Genomic DNA, 23283 nt, shown 5'->3' with positions numbered 1-23283 from the left:
AGTATTTTATTTATAAAAATATAAACATCATCCCTAATAAGAGAAATTCAAACCCTTCTTGGAAGAATCTATACAGTACAGAAATGAAAGCAAAGGTTAACACCATCTCAGAAGCATTCAAGTTTTTTGTAGCAAGTAAGACTTAAGCCTTATGGCTTGACCCCGTATCTAAGACTGTGCTTGACTAGGTTTCTTTATCCTATAAATCAGTGGGTAAATGAGGATTCTTCTATAAATTATGCTTTAAGGGATGAAAGCAAACTGGCCAGCAGAAACCTAAATTACCAAATTCTTCTACACCTTCTCAAACTTGGTCACATTCTGGGTCTAAACGCTTAGCCTACTTGATGTGCTCTGCAAAGTATTGTTCTAGGAATAAGTCAGTTGTCCCTAGAACCATGTTCCAGATTTCTGAGGTTTTGCACAATCTCAAGTTGGGCAGATCTCAGCAAGGAATCCCAACCTGCAAGACAGTAAATATGTCCTGTCTGCTAAAAAAAGGATATTGCTTTTCTTCTACTGCTGCTTATTATTCAGTGCAGACTATCCGAAAAAGTAAAGCAGACTATTGTGTAATCAATCTCTAATGAAAATAATACTATTTTTTTAAAGTGCCTGGCTTAAAAAAAAAAAAAAACCAAACAAAAACCTAACTTTGCCCAATAATCTGAAAGCAACAAAGGATTTAACTTCTAAGACAGAAGTATTCTCAATAGTACAGAATAAAATACAAATACCAATATAAAATATCAAAATAAATTAATTACACTAGAAGTCAATAAACCTAAAATTTGAAAGAGTTCAAAATGATGGGTAAAACCATCCATCCTTCCTAAAAGGAAAGATTTAACAGAATTTCTAAGACCTATCAAAATCGTATCAAAAACTTTCAATTCCACACAAGGGAACAGTTTAAATCTGACCAAATAAAGATTATACTTTTTGATGTACTAGAATAATTTTCTATCAAATATAATGCCTGAAAGACCAGTAACTACAGAAAGATTTGGAATCTTTCTGCACAGAATCACCAGGCTTCTGTTATTTTTATTTCTTTCGTTCACTCATTCATTCACTCACTTAGATATTTATTGACTGGCTTCTACAGATCAGTCATCTCTGCCAGACCCTGGGAATATAAAACAAAATCAAACACGTAAGGTCTTTACTTTCATGGGGCTCATAGTTTTAAAACCACAAGTCTCAAACACACTTGTTCTCTTTATTCTCACACAATACTTCTGACACCAGATGTGTGGGGTTTTTCTGTACCATACAATTCTTCAATTCTCCAAACACCAGCTGAGTGTCTTACAATTTTAATTCAACTCTGAAACACTATCTACCTGGAGTTAGTGTCAGATTCCAAAAGTTAAGGGCATGTTCCCACAAGACTGCCCTACTTCAGTTGCCAGTCACAAGCCCAGTACTTCTGAGCAACCAGCTATAAATCAGGGGTTCCCTCAACATCCTCCTTGGGTTTGACAATTTGCTAGAATGACTCGCAGAATTCAGGAAAACACTACTTACATATTATAAATAATACAGATGAACAGTCAGATGAAGAAATGCATAGGGCAAGGTATTGGAGATAAAGGGTAGGAAGCAGACTTTCCCTGGGCCCACAACCCTCCCATACCCTCCAAGTGTTCAGAAACCCAAAAAGCTCATCAAATCTTATTCCTTAAGAGTTTTTATAGAACTTACTAGAGTTTAACCTCCAGCCCACTTTCCAGAGCTCAGTGGGGCTGAAAGTTCAAACTCTCCAATCACTTGTTCTTTCCGGTAACCAGCCTCATCCTGAGGCAATCTAGAGGCCGGACCTAAGTCACCTCATTAGCATAAAGCCAGGTGTGATCAAAGCAGAAGAATTATGAATAACAACAAATCACATGCCTATCACTCAGGAAATTCTAAGGGTTTTAGGAGCACTGTGACAGGAACCAGGAGCAAAGACCAAATATATTTCATATTACACCACAAGGACCTTAAAAATTAAAAACTCTTAAAAATTATAAGAGCCCTCCCAAAGAACTTTTATATTGATATTTGCATATCAGAAATTCAAACCAAGAAATGCTTGAAATATTCATCTTAAAAATAAACACACTATATACTAATATAAACTACATGTTTACAAAAAATAACTGTTTTCCAAAACAAAAAAATTTTATCAGAATACAAGAATGACACCATTTCACATTTTTGTAAAAATTTACATTTTCAAAAAAAATTTTAACCAGGATAGAAGAATCACATTTTTTACCTTTTTAAAAAATGTTTTAATTTTTTTTTTTAAGACCAGTAAGTGTAATAGTGAGAAGGGGGAAAAAGTAGAACAAGCAGTTCAATCTATAACTGACTGAACAATCAATTGAGATAACTTACTACAGCTCCAGACCAGCCTGTTTTTCACTTTTGTAAATCTTTTTAATATCTAGGTTAATAGGAAACAATTGGATTACCATGTCTGCTTTTACATTCAATCTTTTATGGTATCACACATCATGTAGCATCTGGAAACCTTGATTAAACACTTGTGAAAGAATGAGAATAAAAATGGCAAATTATGTATTGGTATGAAAACACTTTTGACCTTAGAGGCTCTCTAGAAAAATGTCCAAGATCCTCACACTTTAAGAACCACTATTCTAGAATGACAATGAGGAAAAGTAATGTGATTACAGATTGTGGACAGTGCTATGAAGAAGAAAGGGAATGTAACAAGGAGGGACAGGGAGGTAAATTTAATGTGGAAGAGGCAGGGAAGGCCTCTCAGAGGGAGCACTTGAGCGGAAAACTGAATCACAAGCCATCAGTCCTATGAAGATGTGGATGAAGAGAATACTTGACAACTATGGATTTTTAATCAAATAAAAATGCTAACAATTACTTTTCATAATGTACACAAGTTGTATTTTAGGAGAACAAAAAGGCTTAGAGATAGATGAGGGTGGGGGGGGAGTGGTACAGATTCCTGTTTTTACTGAAAACACTGGTAAATAAATAATAAGTCCAACTACTGGCAGAAACAGTTATATCTTAAAGATCAATCTTTACCTGGTAAGATATGAAGCTAACACCCCAAATTCCTCTAATAAAAGTCACAACTCTAAAAAACTTCAGAGGGTAAAAAGGAAATTATCTAAGAAACATTTGGGACTTTTAGGCATTACAAGTTAATGCAACAACGTCCAAAGTGTAACAGACCTAAATAAAATCCACCAAGAGTTAGGAACGGAGTTATAACCCAATTTCTGTCCCTGGGTCAGGAGATGGGGTTTTAAAGGTGTCTGAGTCAGGAAAGTAGAAACTGAGACCTTTCTAAGAAGCTTGTACTCATGAAAATTGCTAGTGGAAAGGCAGAACACAGTAATTACAGTATCTTATCACATAAACTTATCATATGATTCAAATACCTACTCCTAGGAATCTACCCAAGAGAAATAAAAACATATATTCACACAAAGACATGTTCAAAAATGTTCATAGTAGCATTATTCATAACAGACAAAAACCAGAGGCAACCCAAAGGTTCACCAAAGGCAGATGGATAAACAAACTGCAGTACAGTTTGAGTACTGCTTATCTGAAATGCTTGAGACCAGAAGTGTTTCAGATATTAGATTTTTTTGGATTTTGGAATATTTGCATTTTCAACAGTATTTTTTACACCACAGAACAAAGAATAATAAGTAAAAAATCAGTGTGTAGTGCATGTAGATCCTGGCCTCCTGTGGATCCTTGTGGAGAACCTGCCGTTGGCACGCCCGGCCCACAATGTGCCATTTTATTACCCTCTGTGGGCATGCTTATGTGGGGAATCCTAGCGTGAATTAAAAAATAAATCACAGCCAAGGGAGCTGGGAGGGTCTTTTTTCCCTTTGGGACAATGAACAAACTGTGTTGTGTGTCTGCATTTTGACTCTGACCCATCACATGAGGTCAAGTGTGGAATTTTCCACTTGTGGCACCATCTTGACACTTAAAAAAGTTTCAAATTTTGGAGCATTTCAGATTTTGCATTTTTCCCATTACGGATGCTCAACCCGTATATCCATACTCAACAATAAAAAGTAACAAAATAGCAATACACGGGAGATAAAGGAATCTCAAAAACATGCACAGTGAAAGAAGTCAAAGTGCTATGCACAATATATATGATTTCATTTATATGAAATTCTAGGAAAGACAAAACAGTAATTGTTGCCTGGGGCCAAGGTGAGGAGGAGGATACTGACTGCAGAAGGGCAACAGGAAACTCTCCGAGGTAAGGGAACTATTCTGTCAATACATCTTGATTGTGGTAGCAGTTAATACATTTTTTTTTCACCTAAAGGTATTTTTTTATATATACATGTTTTTATTTCAGAATATTATAGGGGTACAAATGTTTAGATTACATATATTGCCTTTGCTCTGCTCAAGTCAGAGCTACAAGCCATGCCCACCCCACAGATGGTGTGCACCGCACCCATTAGGTATGAATATATGTATCCCCTGGTCCCCCCTCCCACCAGCCCGAACCCGATGAATGTTACTACCATGTGTACACATTACCGTTGATCAATTAATATCAATTTGATGGTGAGTACATATGGTGCTTGTTTTTCCATTCTTGTGATACTTCACTTAGTAGAATGGGCTCCAGCTCGACCCAGGATAATACAAGAGGTGCTAGATCACCACTGTTTTGTGTGGCTGAGTAGAACTCCATGATATACATACACCACATTTTATTGATCCACTCATGGATTGATGGGCACTTGGGTTGTTTCCACATCTTTGCAGTTGTGAACTGTGCTGCTATAAACATTCTAGTGCAGATGTCTTTTTTATAGAATGTCTTTTTTTCCTTCAGGTGAATGCCCAGTAATGGGATTGCTGGATCAAATGGTTCTACTTTTAGCTCTTTCAGGTACTTCCATATTACTTTTGTACATTTGTTTATGAAGTTCAAATTACACATTTAAAATGAGTGGGTTTTATTGTGTATAAATAACAACTTAGCTTTAAAAAACTCAATACATTTAAAAGTCTGATGAAGAAATAATCCATACATGCACTGTCTCCCAACCTTACTCTCAATTTCAGAGTTTGAAGATTCCCTGAAATGCTATAAGGTCCAAGGAGCTAAGAAAAGAACCACAACTATATCCCTACATTATGTATAATATATATACATAAATTCAAGTTTATAATAAGCGTAGGTCATCAAGAATAGATTAAATGGTATAATTTTAGGAGACAAAGTATGATACTTAGAATTTCTCTGTTACCATAAGGTATTTTGGAAATTTCTTTTTTTTGTTTTTTATTTTTTGTGAGACACGGGTTGCCCAGGCTAGAGTGCAGTGGTGCGATCATAGCTCACTGCAACCTCAAACTTCTGGCTCAACCAAGTCCCCCATCCTCAGCCTCCTGAGTAGCTAGGACTACAGGCACATGCCACCACATCCATCTATTTGTTAATTTTTTTATAGAGATAGGGTCTTACTATGTGGTCAGGGTGGTCTCAAACTTCTGGCCTCAAGCGATCCTCCCAAATTGCAGGGATTACAAGCATGAGCCACGGTACTCAGCCTAGTATTTTGGAATTTAATGAGACTGTTTAGGCAATTAACAGATAATTTCAGTTTCTAGAAAAATCTGATTACATAAAACAAATCCATCAAAGAAAGTAGATTAAATATTAAAATATTTACCTCCCCTACCACAAAATACATTGGTTTAAAAAAGAAAAATCTATGCTACCCAAAATTCTACGTCAAAAACAATATTTCTCAAAATGTACATATAAGCCCTAAAAGCCAATATTCAAACCTGAAGGCCACTGATGAGCCTGAAGAGATCTATGAATTTCTCAAAATCATCAGCAATATTTTGTGTCTGTGTACTTAAAGGCATTTTCCTGGGGGGGAAAACACCTTTGGCATTCACACAATTCCCAAAGAGGTCATGATGCCCAAGAAGTTAGAAAGTTTTAAAAATTAATAGTAACGAAAACCTATTATCTACATGCAGTTACAAGGTTTATATGAGTAAGAATGGTTTGGAAGGACCTTTTCCTTTATGAATCTATATTATTTACTTGGTATAATAAGCATTTGTTTTTAATTCAAAAAACATCAAGTAAAGTAAGGGAAAGAATTTTTACAATACAGCAATCACTTCAATTTGTTGTGCGGAGTTTCATAAAATAGAATAAACTATAATAATTTAATTTCCTTTTTTTGACAGTGCTACCGAGTTAACAGAATTATCCATAATATACCTTGATTTTAGCACTTTCTTTTAAGTATATTAGTAAAATATGGGCTGAATGAAGCACAGTTAAGTAGATTTGAAAGGATGAGAAAAAGAAAAAGCCACACACTACAAGCCAAGGCACCTGCTGACTTTAAATTCTAATCTTTTGACCAGGCACAGTGGCTCACACCTGTAATCCTGGCACTCTGGGAGGTCTAAGGGAGAGGCTCACTTGAGCTCAGGAGTTCAAGACCAGCCTTAGCAAGAGTGAGACCCCATTTAGCCAGGCATCGTGGTACGAGCCTGTAGTTCCAGCTACTCAGGAGGCTGAAGCAGGAGGATTGCTTGAGTCCAGGAGTTTGAGGTTGCTGTGAGCTACAGTGACATCACTGTACTCTAGTCCACACAACAGAGCAAGACTATGTCTCAAAAAAAAAAAAAAAAAAATTCTAATCTCTTATTGACCTGATTGCCTTGCTACTCTAATCACAGATATCACATCACTGCACTCACATATAAAAATGGCCAGAAAATATAAACACGTATACAAAACCAAGGTAAGGAATTAAGTTCTGGATATAGAGTCTGGTTTTCCACAAGCAGAAACCTGTTTCAGAGAAGTCTAAGCTATACCAATTACACATCAACAGTTCAAATTTTGTGTAAACTTATTACAATAAACCTTCACCAGGAAAAGCAATAGGTTTCCCATTGTACCTGTAAGACACAAACAATCTGTTGAAAAGCCCCACTAAAACAACTAGGGGCATAAGTAGTTTAGATTGTTAGAACTATACCATTTATCATTCTTAGCCTTCCTTTATAAAGTTAACAAGGAATGCTGAGGTTGCAACCTGTGTCGTGCACCTACAGTAAGCAAACACTGAACTATTTGGTCATCCTTTTAAACAGCTTGCAAATTTAAGAAAACACTGCAATTATTAAAACTTTTTTCCACCAAAACCTATTTAATAAATTAAGTAAATCTAGTGGTATTTCGTAATCACAATACTACTTTACATACAGTTCAATTAAATATTATTACACTGGTTACAGGAAGATGCTATTAGCCAAAATAGGTATGAAAACAGTTTATCAAAATGCTCCTCAAACTATCAGTAATGAAGAACCTGTTTTCTTCCAGTCTATCCCAGACCCAATACTTTAATAAAAATAAAAAGTATTTACTAGAAAAGTGAATACTTTTTAAAGATACAGAAAATACAAGCCCAGAGATCACACACTAGGATGTCACAGCAATTTCAAACTACCATTAGTTTCTAAACACTCAGTCTCAATCCTGTGCTTATCTCGTGCAGACCAGTGTTCACAAACCATACCCCACACTTTAAGAAGCACTGATTTACAGAAGCTGTAACATTAAGCAGGTAGACAGTTCTTTCCCAACTCCAGAAGTTGAACATACAGACTTTGGAATCAAACACTTCTTAATATATGTCACAGATCCAAAGTCTCTCAATATACATCATTATCGCAATAGAAGTGAACTCCAAACTGTGTGGCTACCAATACCATAGTTTTCTCTACTACCCCTTGGTGCTTTTACAGGAGAAGACAGGCATTCTCCTCCACTGGGGTCAGACCACTACACTCCCTTAGTTCTAATTCTATTCTGAACATTGTATTAATATTTTCAAGAATGGTAAAAAACAAACTTATTTCAGCAGCAGGGCCCCACTCTGAATCACAAGCTCTGTGAAGACTATGAATGATTTATCTAGTAAGCCCAGCTGAAACTCTAACAATCAAACCTCTCACTGTCATCTACCATTTGTTGTCTAGTACACAGTAATTCTAGAAATCTTTATTCTTTGTGAAAACATAATGTTCAAGTAAAACAAAAAAAACTCTAGTAAAAGCTTAAAAGTGAATTTGTATGAATATATACACAAATGTGACCCTCTGGTCTGTACAAACAGAAAAATCACATAGCATAGTAGTTGGGAGGTTGAGCACCAGAATTTAAAATAAAATTTGAATGCCAGGTCTGCAGCCTTACACAAGCTTATCTTATCTACCCTAGTTTCACCTTCTCCTGTGGAGATAAGTCAGACAGCACCTATCTGTAAGCACTGTTGCAAGGATTAAAAAAATAATCTACCTAAAATATCTAGCATACAATGCTAGTAAGTCCTCAGTAAATGTTAGCTACTGTTATAATGACTACTCCTACAATAAACATTTCACTCATTCTTACTCACTCATACACACATCTGTGCAGTCAACGAATATTTAGTGAGTGACTAAAATATGCCAAGTACCCTCATGGCATTGACACTTGTCTCCCCAGAATGTTTACTGTCCATTCCTTAAAGACTTTTTTGTCAGACTAGTAAGACATAAATTATAACTTATTAAAAATTAACCAGCTGACACCAAACTTCCATTTTTGTGAAGACAGCATTCATCTGGACCTAGAGCCATATCTATAACAACCAATACCACAAGTTTTCAGGGCAAGGTTTTGTAAATCTGCATTAAAAAGTCAAGAGTGTAATTAAATTGATTTACTCAAAATATTCTGTATACGTGTGTGCATGTAATTTTCCTTTAAAACATCATTACCCTAGCTAAAAATACAGAGTCCACTCCAAGCGTTTCTTAAAAGTCTGAAATAAAAAACACAAAGCCCAAACTGCACAGTTGCTGGCCTGCTGAAGAGGTCAGGCAGGATGCACAATTCCTAGTTGGCTCTACTACAGTTCTGTTGCTTCTGGGAGGTAAGGCCCACAGCCTGAATTTCTCACATCAATCACCGTCAAAGAACAGCTATTACTGTAGAAGAATTTTATTCTCAAAGAAACTGTAATGCCACAAAATCTCCCCTTAGCATATTCTGTAAAGTCAATATCTAGACTTTCATTTAATTCTGGCTTCTTTCACTAACTGATCTGTGAACTTGGCAGTTTTCATATTTGGTTAAGCCTACATCATTTTTTCTAACACTGAACAAAGAAGGTAGTTATTGCCAAAATGTAAATTCAAAAAGCAGAAAGCTGCATTAGTCTTAAATTTAACACATTTTATGGCTCAAGTGGGATAGGGGTTCCATTTCATAACTGGCTGAGTCAAATAATAAATGGGATTTAAATCACTGCTGTTAAGTTTTGATGTGAAAGAAATTTAAGTAACTTCAATAGGTGGAAAAAAGATATTTTGCTCCTAACACATAGGGGATTAATTACAATGCTCCAATATACTTAATCAATATAACTTCTATAATATTTCAGTTTGAAAGGGCATACTTCATTATTGTTCTCTTGGATCTAATGCACATTGATGGTCCACATTTTTAAAGTTAAATTGACTAATGATTCTTGAGAAAAAGAGGAGATAGGGAAGGTAGCCTCAAGAAATTCAACAGAACGGCACTGTTCTCACCATCAAAATTAGTCATGAGAAAATACAATGATGCAATCAAATGCATAAATATATAATCTCAATGTTGACTGATAAGGATATTTAATTTGTAAGTTCCTATTTTACCAATTCAAAATATATACCCAACCTGCAAATTCTCCCACATGTAGCTGGTAGGTAATTTTACTAAAGTAAAATGAGTGACAAGGCTTAGCTGGAACAAAATTCATTTCCTCTCTTATACAAAACAACAAAAAAATTCTGAACTGTTATGAACTGTCTACTTACTAATATATTTTAAGTTTCCTATATTCAGAAGCACTAAACAGAAGGCCTTTAGGTGATTTAGGGACACTTTGATTATAATTTGCTTCTGCATCCTTAACAGGAGGCAATACTTGTAAAATAAGTCCAGAAGAAAATATTTTTAAAAAGTTACTGTGATTGCCTCTGAGAGAGGATGGTTGGAAGACAAGGGATGACAGTGAGGTAAAAGTTTCTTTTCATCACCTACTCTTTTTTGTCTTTTGATTTGTGTAACATGTACATGTATTACCCAGTGTAATGGTTATGTTTAAGTAAGTTAGTTTAGTAAGTTAAAAAGTCTTCTGTTTTCCTGTATAAAGTGTACCACAGTAAGACCATGAGAGATGATTATTCATCATCTTTCTGGTCAAGAGGTTCTTCAAAATGAAATTGAAAATTATGTATTTAGGCATAAAATGTAAAATGGGGCTTCTCTTCTCTCCAAAAGGAAAATATTTTGGTTTTAATTGTCTTAAAGGCTACCAGTAAACCAGACTTGAAAGTATCAACAAGCCCTCGTGTGGAAGCTGAAAATAAAAAATAGAGAGGACCTTAAAAGTCAGTCAATAAAGTCTGATTTTATTTTATATGTAATGGTGATTTTCCAAAGAGTTTTTGAGTTTTAGGGCTACAGCTGTCCTTTGAGAAGATAATTTACTCAGCAACATCGTCAGTGTTAGCCAAGTACAAAATCTAGTCTGTAAGACCACTTACCTGAGGCTTTTGCAATAGTTGGCAAAGAGAGCAAGAAATGAACAGCATAGACAATACAGTTATAAACTCACAGAACTAAGTGATTTAGGAGAATTCAGAGAAAACTTCAAGGAACAATCAAAGATGACACCAGAAGCCTGGGTGACTTGGGCAGATGGTGGTATCATTAATGAAGAGGAAATATTTACTGAATTAAATCACTGTAATAAGAACAATAACATGCAGACTTAATTTCTTTAAAAAATGACTAAGATTTAAAAAATCATAACATTCAATTGGCAACCATGCCAAGAAACAACATTTTCACACTCTGTATGTGGGAGAATAAACTGTACTATATGACTATTCGGGAAGCAATTTGGCAACATGCTTAAAATGATTAAAACATGTATAACCTTTAACTCATTAACTTCAACTCTAGGTATTTATTAAAGCATAGAAAAACACTAGAAAGATAAACTCCAAAATCTTAATTGGGGGCTTAATTGGGAGCTTAAAAATTGATGAATTTTTCCTTCATGGTTTTTTGTGATTTCTCCAAAGTTTTCTTACCATGAATGTATGTTGTTTTCATTTTTTAAAGTCATATTTTAACACATTTGTATTGTATTATACCACAGGTAAACAAACATTTGCCACTTATGTCAAATAAAACTAGTTAGGAACAGGAAAGAAGGAGGTATATAAAGTATTGAGAAAAAAATCTCATAGTAATCATCAAGATACAATGAATACCTGTGGCATTCATGGACTAGGCACTATTTTGAAGGAAAATAAAATCTTAGAATTTTATGCCAAATACAGCTGATGTTCAAAGAGTAAAAGACTCAAAGAGTCCAGGCATGGTGGCTCATGCCTATAATCCCAGCACTTTGGGAGGCTGAGGTGCAAAGATCGCTTGAGGCCAGGAGTTTGAGATCAACCTGAGCAAGAGTGAGACCTCATCTCTACAAAAAACACAAAAATTAGCCAGGCATGGTAGCACACACCTGCAGTCCCAGCTACTCAGGAAGCTAAGGCAAGAGGATTGCTTGAGCCCAGGAGTTTGAGGTTGCAGTGTGCTATGATGATGCCACTGCATTTTAACCAGGGTGACAGAGCAAGACCCTGTCCCCTCCCCCCCAAAAAGACTCAAGGGATAAAAAATATATATATTTTGACTAAGTTAATACTAGGTTACCACTATTTTTCCTGAATCCAATTTTTTTTCTGTGTGCTTGGGCTTCATACCAACACTAACAAAAACACAGCATACTATTCTGGCATACACAAGTATCCATTTCAGCCTTTTCGGTTTTGATAAAACAGGTACAGTTTGTCATCAAATAGATACGTAACTAAATTACACTGCACTTTCCTACTAAATCTAATCTTCACTGGATATAAACATTTTATAGAGTGATCTTCTACAAGTAGTGGTTTAAGAAAACACGCTATACTCTCTTTAAGTATATTATCTCATACATTGCCAAGTGAAAATTCCAAGTATCTTAAATATTTTACAACAACAAAATTATAAACTAATTTTGAAGAGAAAGCAAATGCAACCAAGTTTTCACATAAGTGCTAAAATCAGAAGCTTTCATCATAGAACTACCTACAGCGGACTTGATAAAGTAAAAGTGAGAAAATCTGACCACAAAAATGAGAACTGGCAAATACTCTTTCCAAAGCTTAAAGCTTTCGAGAGGGTTTTCTCCCCTAGTGTCTGGGCTAGGACTGAGCTGGAAGTCCAGAACAATCCTGCCCAGACTTCAAATATCTGGAGTTGCTCAGATATTGAAGTCCTAGATATTAATATTAAGCAAACTATCAGGATTTCTAATTATAAAGAAGCTATTTCAGTTAAAGCCAAAGGTGACAAGAAAGCACAACATAAAAAACCAAGTCTGATGTAAAATACTTATTGTGGACGCACACCTTTTAATGCCAAAATAGACATTTAGGGAGTAAACCATGTATGTTCTTTCATCCAGGCCAGATCTGCTGTAACAACTAAAGTTAAAATTTTTTATTACATTCCAATTACACAGTAAAGTACCCAGTTTGGAATCCAACTGTAACTATTACCAACTATTAAAATCAATACCTACTACTAAAACCTTTATCAACAATGATTAAACATCAATAAGAAAATATATATTAAGCTTGTACTTATTACAGTAGGAAAGCTATGTATTATCCTCATATTGAACTAAGGCCTAAAGATGCTAACTGATTTATTAAATCATAGCCAGGAGAAATACTGTGTATGCTGGGCTCCTTAAATTATGCCTAAGAAAATAGCTATAATAAACTACTGATACAGGTTGTCATCACTGGTGTATATGACACAAACACAGTAAGCACTGTCCAAAAAAAAAAAAACACAAGAGGCCATGAATAAGCTTCTGACCTTAAGGGAAAGGAACAATGCCGAGGATACCTGCAGGATTATTTAAATCTTGGAAGCATCCTAAAAATGGAAAAGTCAGATGGACTTAGGTTTCCCTACTTAATGTAGGTAAAATACCTTACTTCGGAACACCTACCAGTACTCCTCCCGACTGTTTTTAATATACCTCCTATTTTCTTCAATATTGATTCCTAATATCTTAATTGGTGGACCCACAGGCTAAGGGATGCATGTTTCCAAACTTGAGAGCATTTACCAAATTGCCTTATTATAGCAACAGATCTTCTCCTAAAATGACATATTATTAAATATAAAGATTCTGATAAATTAGCTTTCTCATACACTTTAAAGCTGTCTGTTAAGACACCTAAGTTTTGAAAAATACACTTCCTAATGCTCAAACAAGGAATATTGGACTAATTATTCTGTGTATACCACATTAACTTCTATTTCTACCTATCCGGACATTAATCAAATCACGTAATCTACTTGTACCTGAGTTTCCTCATTTATAAAATAGGGATAATGGTTTCTGTATCAAAGAGTTGTTGTATGGCTTCAATGCTAAAATATAAAAAGCACTTAGAAGAGTATCTGGTATGGAAGAACTAACATCTATGGAGTCCTTAAAACGTATGAAGTAGCTGTAATAACGTGAGTGAGACATGATTTGAGTTCAAGCTCTAGGATGTGTTTGCTTTATGTCTTTAAATAGTCAAAATCTCAGACTGCATACTTAATTTAATCCTCACTCATAAGTGTACTTGCTTAATTCTGCTTAACTGGTTTTTTCACCCACAGCAAATAAAAAGCTGGAAATTAAGGGGTTAATAGACAGATATATTTAACAAAAACAAAAACAACCAGAAAAGGCAATGAACTAGAGAGATAAACTGCTCAAGACACCTATTAATAAAATTGAATGTCACGAAACATTTATTATAGGAATAAACAGACTACTCCAAGGAATTCTTGAAAACTACTGTTGGTCAATAACTTACGTTCTTAACAATAATACTAAGTCATCAAAACATGGTCACAGTGTTCAATATTCTCTGACTAAAGAGGGAGAAAATTATGTAATATACTTCAAAAAGATTTATAATTAAAATGGCTAAAATATAAAAGTTTTGGTGCTTGAAAGGATTTCAAATTATCTGACTAAAAAATTCACACATGTGAAACAACTTATTTATTCTCCACTGAAGTCAGAAAACTGAAAGAAGGAGCAAAGGGCCACACAGTTTTTTTGTTGTTAAAACATCAAGGCCAAACTATATTCTACTCGAGACTAGGCTCTCAGACAAGAGCTTCCATTTCATGGAATTTAACAAGTTGTTATCCAGTCTCTTTAACTTCCTTCATACGGTGTCACAAAAAAAGTTTACAGTGACACGTGATAGCCTAGCATTACAAATCTGAATTATTCATGTCAGTTCATAACATTTTCACATTAGATCTGAATAATCATTAGGTAGGTAAGGCAGACATAACATCTACCCCCAAAGCTGCTGTGAGGATCAGGTAAAATCTAGCCAACCATTCCAACACAAGGTCTTGTAAATACTAGGTGCTCAATTAACATTAGTAGTGATTTTTCTTCCAGATAAATGGACAAAAGGTAAAAAAAAATATGAACAAGCTCATAAAACTAACTGTAACTGATCTCCTGTCCTCAGTTGTGTGTTCTTTTTTCACCAACACCTTATTAATTTCCTTTTCTTTTTTTTTTTAAGAGACAAGGTCTTGCTCTGTCACCCAGGTTGGAACACAGTGGCACAATCATAGCTCACTGCAGCCTTGAACTCCTGGGTTCAAATAATCCTCCTGCCTCAGCCTCCCAAGCAGTTAGGACTACAAGTGTGCCACCACATACAGCTAATTTTCCTACTTTTTTTTTTTTTTTTTTTTTAGAGATGGGGTCTCACTATGTTGCCCAGACTGTATCAAACCCCTGGCCTCAATCTTCCCACCTAGGCCTCCCAAAATGTTGGGATTACAGGCATGAGCCACCACGCCCAGTCAACACCTTATTAATTTCTACAAAGCTTTTACTAGCCCAGTTTCTTCCTGATTCATTTTCAAAAAAATTTCCATATGACAGGAGTATAGTAATTCATTCACAATATGAGTGCCTTCTACATGTCAAGCATTGCTCTATCACTGCAGTGAACAAACCTGACATGGGTCCTGTTCTCAGGAACCAGATACCAAAATCTCTAGATGCTCAAGTCTATATAAAATGTTGTAGTATTTGCATCTTAACCTATGCACATTCTCCTATATACTTTAAATCTCTAGATTACTTATAATATCTAATACAATGTAAATGCTATGTAAATAGTTGTTATGGTGTTTTGTTTTTTATTTGTATTTTATATTTTATTTTTTATTGGTTTTTTCCCCCTCCAATCTTTCCTATCCATGGTTGATTGTATCCAGGGATGTGGAACTGGTGGATTTGGAACCCAAGGATATGGAGGGCCCACTGTATATGTAACTCAGACTTTTCCATTTAATAACAACATACTCTGCCTTACTTACAAAACTGGGGAATGTGGTACCTAATAAGAAGTTAATAATATGTTAGTAATATGTTAAACAATAAGATAACTTCTTACATAGAGGGGAAAACAAAATTTACAAGGTAACAAAGTAATGAAAATGGATTTTAAGCACTGGGAATTATGGACAATACAAGTTTTACATTTTAGCTTTCAAAAGAGTTATCATTTCAGTAAGAAGGAGAAAACACATAAATAGTAAGTGATCACATGGCAAGATGAATGATACAAGTCGTCATCATTAAAAAGTCCAGAGAAAGGAAGGGGTCAACATGGACCAGAGTAACACTTTTCAAAGATTAATATGCTATAAATCAGCTGGTCTGTAATCCTAGCACTTTGGGAGGCCAAGGCAGGAGAACAGCATGAGGCCAGGAGTAGGAGACCAGCCTAGGCAACAAAGCGAGACCCCATCTCTACAAAAAAAAGAAATCCTACAAATTACCTGATTCAGTAGGTCAGGAGAGAGGACTGAGATTGCAAGATACTGTATGTCTGCATTTCTGACAAGCTCCCTGGTGAAGTCAATGCTATTTATCTTACTGGTTCATGGACCACACACTTTGAGTAGCAAGGGTCTAATGAACATAAGGAAGGTAAAATTCAAACTGTTCTGGGAAACAAGGTAGGTTTCACATGAAAAGTTCAACAGGAAGAATTAGCTTGATCTTGTCTAGAAACAATGAGACCACTCGACTAGAATGAAGATTCACTCTTCTGTTCCACAAAGATGTACCAAGCACTGTCTCTTGCAGGGTACAGTAAGAGATACATTGCCAGGTCTATGGAATGGACAACTAAAAGATTATTGAGAAATACCATTTCAACTTACTGGATTGGCAAAACTGGAAATCTAGCCATATTAAAAGTAGAAGAGAGGCTGGGCACGGTGGCTCACGCCTGTAATCCTAGCACTCTGGGAGGCCGAGGCGGGTGGATCGTTTGAGCTCAGGAGTTCGTGACTGGCCTGAGCAAGAGCGAGACCTCGTCTCTACTAAAAATAGAAAGAAATTATATGGACAGCTAAAATATATATAGAAAAATTAGCCGGGCATGCCTGTAGTCCCAGCTACTCGGGAGGCTGAGGCAGAAGGATTGCTTGAGCCCAGGAGTTTGAGGTTGCTGTGAGCTAGGCTGACACCACAGCACTCTAGCCCGGGCACCAGAGTGAGACTCTGTCTCAAAAAAAAAAAAATAGTACAAGAGATATGGAGCAATGAGACTCCTCAAAAACTTCTAGGATAAATGTGAAGTGGTACAATGACTTAGGCAAATAATTTGACATTACAGTAGTTAATAAAGCAACCAAGAGCATACTCAAGACCTAACAATCAAAATGTGAGATAGATATATATCAATACTCAAGACACGGGAGAATACATCCTATGATTTAATTCATACTTCATTCTTATGTATTCATATAAACATTTGAAGCTAAACAAACTGTTTAGGAATACTGATGAAGCTATAAAGAAATCATAAAAACAAATCTCACAACTGTGATTTCACAAAGGGTGAGGAGAAGGGATGGAATGAAGGGATAAAAAAGGGGAAGAGGTTTCAAAGATACTTGTAATGCTCTATTTCTCAAGTTGAATGGCAGATAGATAGATGATTATTTAAATTATATATTACATACACTATTTTACACGTATATTTTGATATATTCTACAGTTCTTTGCTAATGTTATCAATGATCTTTTTAAAAAATTAATTCAGGGAATTGGTGGTGGCAGATTCTAACAGCAGTGGAGTTTAAAACAGAATGATAAACTACAAATATAGACAATTCTTTAACCATTGTCTTCAAGAGGCAAAAAAGTAGGGGTACAATTGGGGGTAAAAGAGACAGAGCTGAGAGTTTTCATATGGGAAAGTCCTGATGACATTCATATACCAAGGGAAAGGAAATATTACAAATATAGAACAATTGATGAAATACGACTAAAAGTAATAAAGGAAGGTTTCAAGAATACAAAATGGAAAACTGGTCTTGGCCACTATCAATGTGCCAGGAAGAAATGTGATTAAACATTTGGCTGAACAATGGTGAAATTAATCTCTGGGTTCATCCATGTCTACACATGGCTGAGAATGGTCATGAGGGTAGGGACTATGTCTACCTTGCTCACCAATATACCCCCGTATCTAGCAGGGCTAGATCTGGCAGATGGTAGGTAATTCATAAATACTTGTTAAATGAATCAAGAAATATCTGGAGTATACAGAATGAAATTAGACTACACAGAGAATCTTTAAAAAACGGAATAAGTCTATTAAATTACATTTTATTCAATATATAATGCTGGGAGAGAAATTTCAAACAAAAAAAAACTTCATGAACAAAAGCAAGATAGCAAAACTATGCAAGATTTGTTCAAGGAAAAGTCAAATAATCTTACGGGGCCGGAATGTATAATTTCTACAAAGCTTAGAAAGAGAAAATAAACATGAACACAAAAGCAAGAAGTAAGGACAACATTTTGGTGGAGCTGAATTCAACAGAAAGTCACTGAAAACATCTAAGGAAGGAAGATCTGAACTTTCACATTAAATATATGTTTTAATGAAAGTATGAAGAGCAGACTGAAGAGAGATGACAGAAAAATTCAGGATACCATTAAAATAATCTATATAAGAAGATATCAGGACATGAACTAGTAGTAGTACAAAAATATTAATAAAAAGGAATCACATATTCATTCATTTATCCTAATACATGCCAGTTAACAGGGTCACCATTAGGGATACAATAGGCAAAAATGCATAGTCCCTACCTTGAGTAGCTCACATTCTGGAGGGGAAGACATGTAAGAAAACAAACAAGATAGTTTCAGGCTGTCGAAAATGCTATGAAGGAAACACAGGGTGGCGAGATGCAGGGTTGAGGAGAAGTCAATAATTCTATTTTAGACTTGTGAAATCTGATAGGCCTATGACATATCCAAATAGTGATGTCAAACAGGCAGTTGGGTATTCAAGAGTGGCAGGAAATACGATCTAGGAGTTATTAGAATATAAATAATCCTTAAAGAGAGTCTATTACTATAACTACTGTAAATAATAGCACTAAACTTAAATGTTGGTTTACTATGTCCCAGACATTGTTCCAGTTATTGACACACACTAAGTCCATTTAAATCCTCAAAACAACCCAGATGAGGAAAACGAAGCACAAAGACTTGTCCAGTGGCCGTCCATTCAGCTAATTTTAGAGCTGGGATTCAAACCCAAGCAGTCTGGCTCCAGAGCATGCACTTTTATTTACTTCATTACGCTACCTATGTCAAGCAGGGACTAGAAAAAAAGCCAAAACTGAAACCCTGAGGCACTCTAACATTCACAGATAAAGAAAAAAGATGTCAACATAAACGATGAGTAAGTGGCCTGTGAGGCAGGATAGTGACTGACTGGGTCAAACGCCAGTAAGAACACTCAGGATTCAGGTATGAAAGTGAAAAGAAAGGGAGAAACCATAAACTATTAAAATTGAAACAGGTACTGGTAATCACTCTGTGGGTGAAGGAATGTAGCTTTGGAGTAAAACAACTTTAGGAAGCGTTGTTACTTACTGGTGGATGCAGACTAGAACACACATCTCCTGATTTCCAGTTTAGTGCCCTTTCCACAATTCCAAACTACACTGGCAAATGTGGCATTCAGAATGACTTGAAAACCATTATTAATAAAGGTGAGATTGGCAAAGACACTGACAGTAATGAGTGTTAACTATGACATAGGTACTGTATTAAACACTTTATATACCTCACAATTTCATTCTCACAACCCTTATAAGGTAACTACTTTATCATTATCCCCATATTACAAAGGATAATCCTGAGACCTAAAAATTTTAAATAACTTGCCGAAGGTCACATTTACTGCTTGAGTAAGAATCTGAATCTCAGTGGCTCCCACCTGTAATCCCAGCACTTTAGGAGGCCAAGGTGGGAGGAACGCCTCAGGCCAGAGTTTGAGACCAGCCTGGGCAACATAGCAAGACCTTGTCTCTACAAAAAAGTAAAAAAAATTAGCCACGGTAGTGCATGTCTATAGTTCCAGCTACCTGGGAGGCTGAGGTAGGAGGATCGCTTGAGCTCCAGAGCTCAAGGTTACAATGAGCTATGATGGGGCCACTACACTCCAGCGTTAGTGACAAAGCAAGACCCTGTGTCTTAAAAAAAAATTCTTTTTAAATGATAAAGAATCTGAATCCAGGTCTGTCTTCAGCATATTCCTGGCCAAGATGTAATATTGCTTCCCTAAGAGTAACACTGTTAATCAAGACAGAAAAAAAGAAACAAAAGGAGAGTGGAAATTAAAGGAAGAGTTTCTAAAAATTATGTTTGGTCAGACATCGATGTGGAAATATTATGCAAGAGTGGGCAGTTCTTGATTATTCCACGTAAAGAAAAATCAATCAATAAAATTATAGAGTAACCGGTATTCCTTGTACTTTTAGCACAGTATCTGACATAAAGAACATACAGTTAAATGTTCCCTACATGATAGAAGAACTTTGCAATTGCATCACAATCTAGTTGCCTAAAATTGTTTAAATGATAGAAAGGCAGATGTCTGCAGACAGGGAAACAGACATTATTAAGAATCTATTTTGTTAATACCTACCTGACTGGTGGAGAACAAAAGCAGAGAGGTATCCATTACTGTGAAGAGATAATTCACTAAGATTTTCAAGAATGTGGAATAAATAACCCTGATGGCCTTTACCTGCCCTCATTATGATTGATTTTTGTGGTCAGTGGTAAGCTTCTGATTTTCAGTCTGATTTTCCAGGTAATCAAAAAGGATACTTTTGCTGGTAGACATGAACATTTTTTCATCACTGAAAAGGTGTATCTTCCATAGCAAATTAATAAATTGACATTTAAGTTTATAAATCAATCTCTTGTGAACAGGAGTAATCAGCTACTTAGCTCTCCGAGAGAGCTGATAAAAAATTAATAATTTGCAAAGCCACAAAATTGAGAACTAGTCTCTTGACCTTCCTAAGCCCATTGACCGCTTTTGAAACTTAAAATAATCTGGTCCGTCTCCACCTTCGGCACTCTTTTTAATTCAACAATCTCTCCTAAAAGCAGCCAGGACACCGTTACCGATATACTTCTACCCCTGTTCTGTGTTAGACAGTGCTCAGCACTTACAAGAATGTCCTAAGTATTTGGTGAATAACTTACCTCCATCAAATAGATTTATGCCACCTACCTGTTGCCTCTTCAACTCTGGAAACTAAGTAATTCAAAGAGTGGTTTTGTGACATAAGCAAATTTATAACAAATATGTTTCTAAGAAATGATTTAAACATTTCCCAAGTATATAAGTGATACTTTAACATGTGTAACTCAAGTCCAGTCACCCACTAAATTTTAGAGATCCGCAACCTCTAAAGATATGTTATTTATTCCTGAACACATGCCTGCCTCCAATGAGGCAGGGAAAGCCAGAGTATCAGTAAGGAGAAGAAACATTATTGCATTTTCAAAGTATTATGCAGGTGAACTTAAGCAGATAGGACAAGGCATTCCAAAGTTTATTTCTTGCCATATCTTTCACCCTGTGCCAACCACAGACATTAAACACATAATAATCACACTGTACTACAGGTCACCACATAAATTTTTTCATTTAATCCAAAGAACAACTCTTTGGAAACTTTTTTGGAAATGAAAACTTTTCATTTAATCCAAAGAACATCCCCACTTGACAGATGAGGAAAGTGAGGCCTGGAAAGGCTAACTTGCCTAAGGTCACAAAGATGGTAAGTGGCAGAGCCCAGAAGACTGAATCAGCTCTTAACCACCCGGCTACACTTTTTCATCCAGTTTACTTACGTCAGTTCAACAGGTTCAACTATATGCTGGATTGGAATTATCAATAATTTTCACTTAAACATAGCTCCCTGCAATTAAAATTTTTATGTGGATATAAAAATATGTCCTTATTATAAATATGGGGTCTGCACTAGTAGAAAATAACCTAAAAAGAAAGAGATCAAAGCGAGAGAGGATGCTTTTAAAGCTAGATCATAGAAATGTGTTTTGCTTAAAAATAACAGAAATAAAATTTCACATTTTCCTAGTTCTGCTTTTCCCCGGCTCTCTCCATTCTCTTATAAAACATTTTCTTATATGTCCTAGTTCACAAACCTCAATCACTAGATACATTTAAGACCATTCTCTTTGATATTCTTTGATAGAGTTCAGAATGAATACTACAGAAGCGTCTATTCCAGTTATGCGGTTTCAGGTAAGCGCTGAACTACAAGCTCAAAGGAGTGGCTACAAAAGTGCAGCTCCACTTGGAAAGTTACAAATGTCAGATCCCAGTAAGGAAGCAGTGGAGTTACCCTTACTCTCCCCTTCTCAAAGCCCTAAATTTCTCTCGACACCTTCGTCACCTGCTTGTCCCCAAGAAAAATCTGTCTCCAAATCCCCTCTTGTTCTAGGCGTCTCAAAACAAGACCCCAAGAACCTGTCACACACACCTCTAGCCTCGGTCCCCTTCCTCAGCCGCCAACTGTCCCGTCCGAAGACAGAAAAGTTTGTCGCATCTCCCAAACAAAAAGTGAAGATGAAAGAGAAGGGTACTAGGGGAAAACCTTGACTCAGTTTCATCAAGCCCAGAGGAGAAAATGCTGGGAAGCACGTCCGGCGGGACCGGGCTGGAAACCGCGCTCCCACGTGGGACTGCGGAGACAGAACCCCACTCACCAAGCCATCTATCTGCACTTGCTTCACGGCCGAATCGCCAGAGCCGCCTTTGCCTTTGCCTTTCCCTGCCACGCCGGCGGTGGAGCTGGAAGAGGTGGCGGTAGAGCCGGTGCCTTCCTTGCGGGACGCCATCTTTTCAGCCAGACAGGAAGAAAGAGAAACGTGAGGTACCGGAAGCGGAAGTACAAGTCTTGCGTGTCGTCATGCGCAAGCCGGCGATCGAGAGATGGAACTGGGAGGAGAGACCAAAGTGACGCCCCGCCTCCCTCCTCTTTTCCAGCCTTAAGTCCCGCTTCAGGCGGAATCCTTTGCGCACGCGTATTGTGCGTTTTAGGCTCTTGCCCATTGACTGGTGTAAGACTATACTAGACTTTTCTTTATGTTGAATCATTCTCCACTAGACAAACGATCATAATAACATTATAGGTCGCATTTCTGTAACGTCTCTTACGTAAAAATGTTTTAAGTTCTAATTTTTAAATTCTCATTTCTAATCTTGTAAACTCAAAGGCTGTAATAAGTCCCATTATACACACTAGGGAAACTGAGAGGCGATTTGCTCAATATTCTGTTTATTACTGGCGAGCCGGTATTGCACAAATTGTCTTATGTAATTTTAGATAGCTGTCTCTAGCCACTCCGATTATACAGAAATTAATGAAAACATAGAAACGTTGATCAGAATTACTGGAACTAATAGCCTTTTGCCCTTAGTGTCATGTAGGGATTTAGATGAATAAAATACCAAAGAAGTTATCATATGCATCCCTGCCACCTTTCCTGCGACAGGGAAAGGCAAAAGCCGTGATGAAGGATGACGCAGAACATATTTTCTACTATTCATGCTGACTGAGGACACATTCCTCTGAAATACACATCTCAAGTCTTAAAAAGAACATGTGACAGCTGTGAAAAGACATTTTAAATAATCAATTTAAAACAT

The 23283-nt window shown here is 36.3% G+C and overlaps 1 protein-coding gene across 1 annotated transcript in view; it reads right to left on the bottom strand.

Moving 5' to 3' along the window:
* The window catches only part of EIF3H (eukaryotic translation initiation factor 3 subunit H), a 95136-nt gene extending 72660 nt beyond the window's left edge, over positions 1-22476 (bottom strand). Inside the window, exon 1 of the mRNA XM_069466065.1 lies at positions 22341-22476. Coding sequence (XP_069322166.1) covers positions 22341-22472 — 132 coding nt within the window. The 5' untranslated portion in view covers positions 22473-22476. The remainder of the gene's footprint in view (positions 1-22340) is intronic.
* Positions 22477-23283: the final 807 nt, after the last annotated feature.

The sequence above is a fragment of the Eulemur rufifrons genome, chromosome 3 (genome assembly GCF_041146395.1).
Source record: "Eulemur rufifrons isolate Redbay chromosome 3, OSU_ERuf_1, whole genome shotgun sequence".
Lineage (NCBI taxonomy): Eukaryota > Metazoa > Chordata > Mammalia > Primates > Lemuridae > Eulemur > Eulemur rufifrons.
This window is presented reverse-complemented; position numbering and strand designations above follow the sequence as displayed.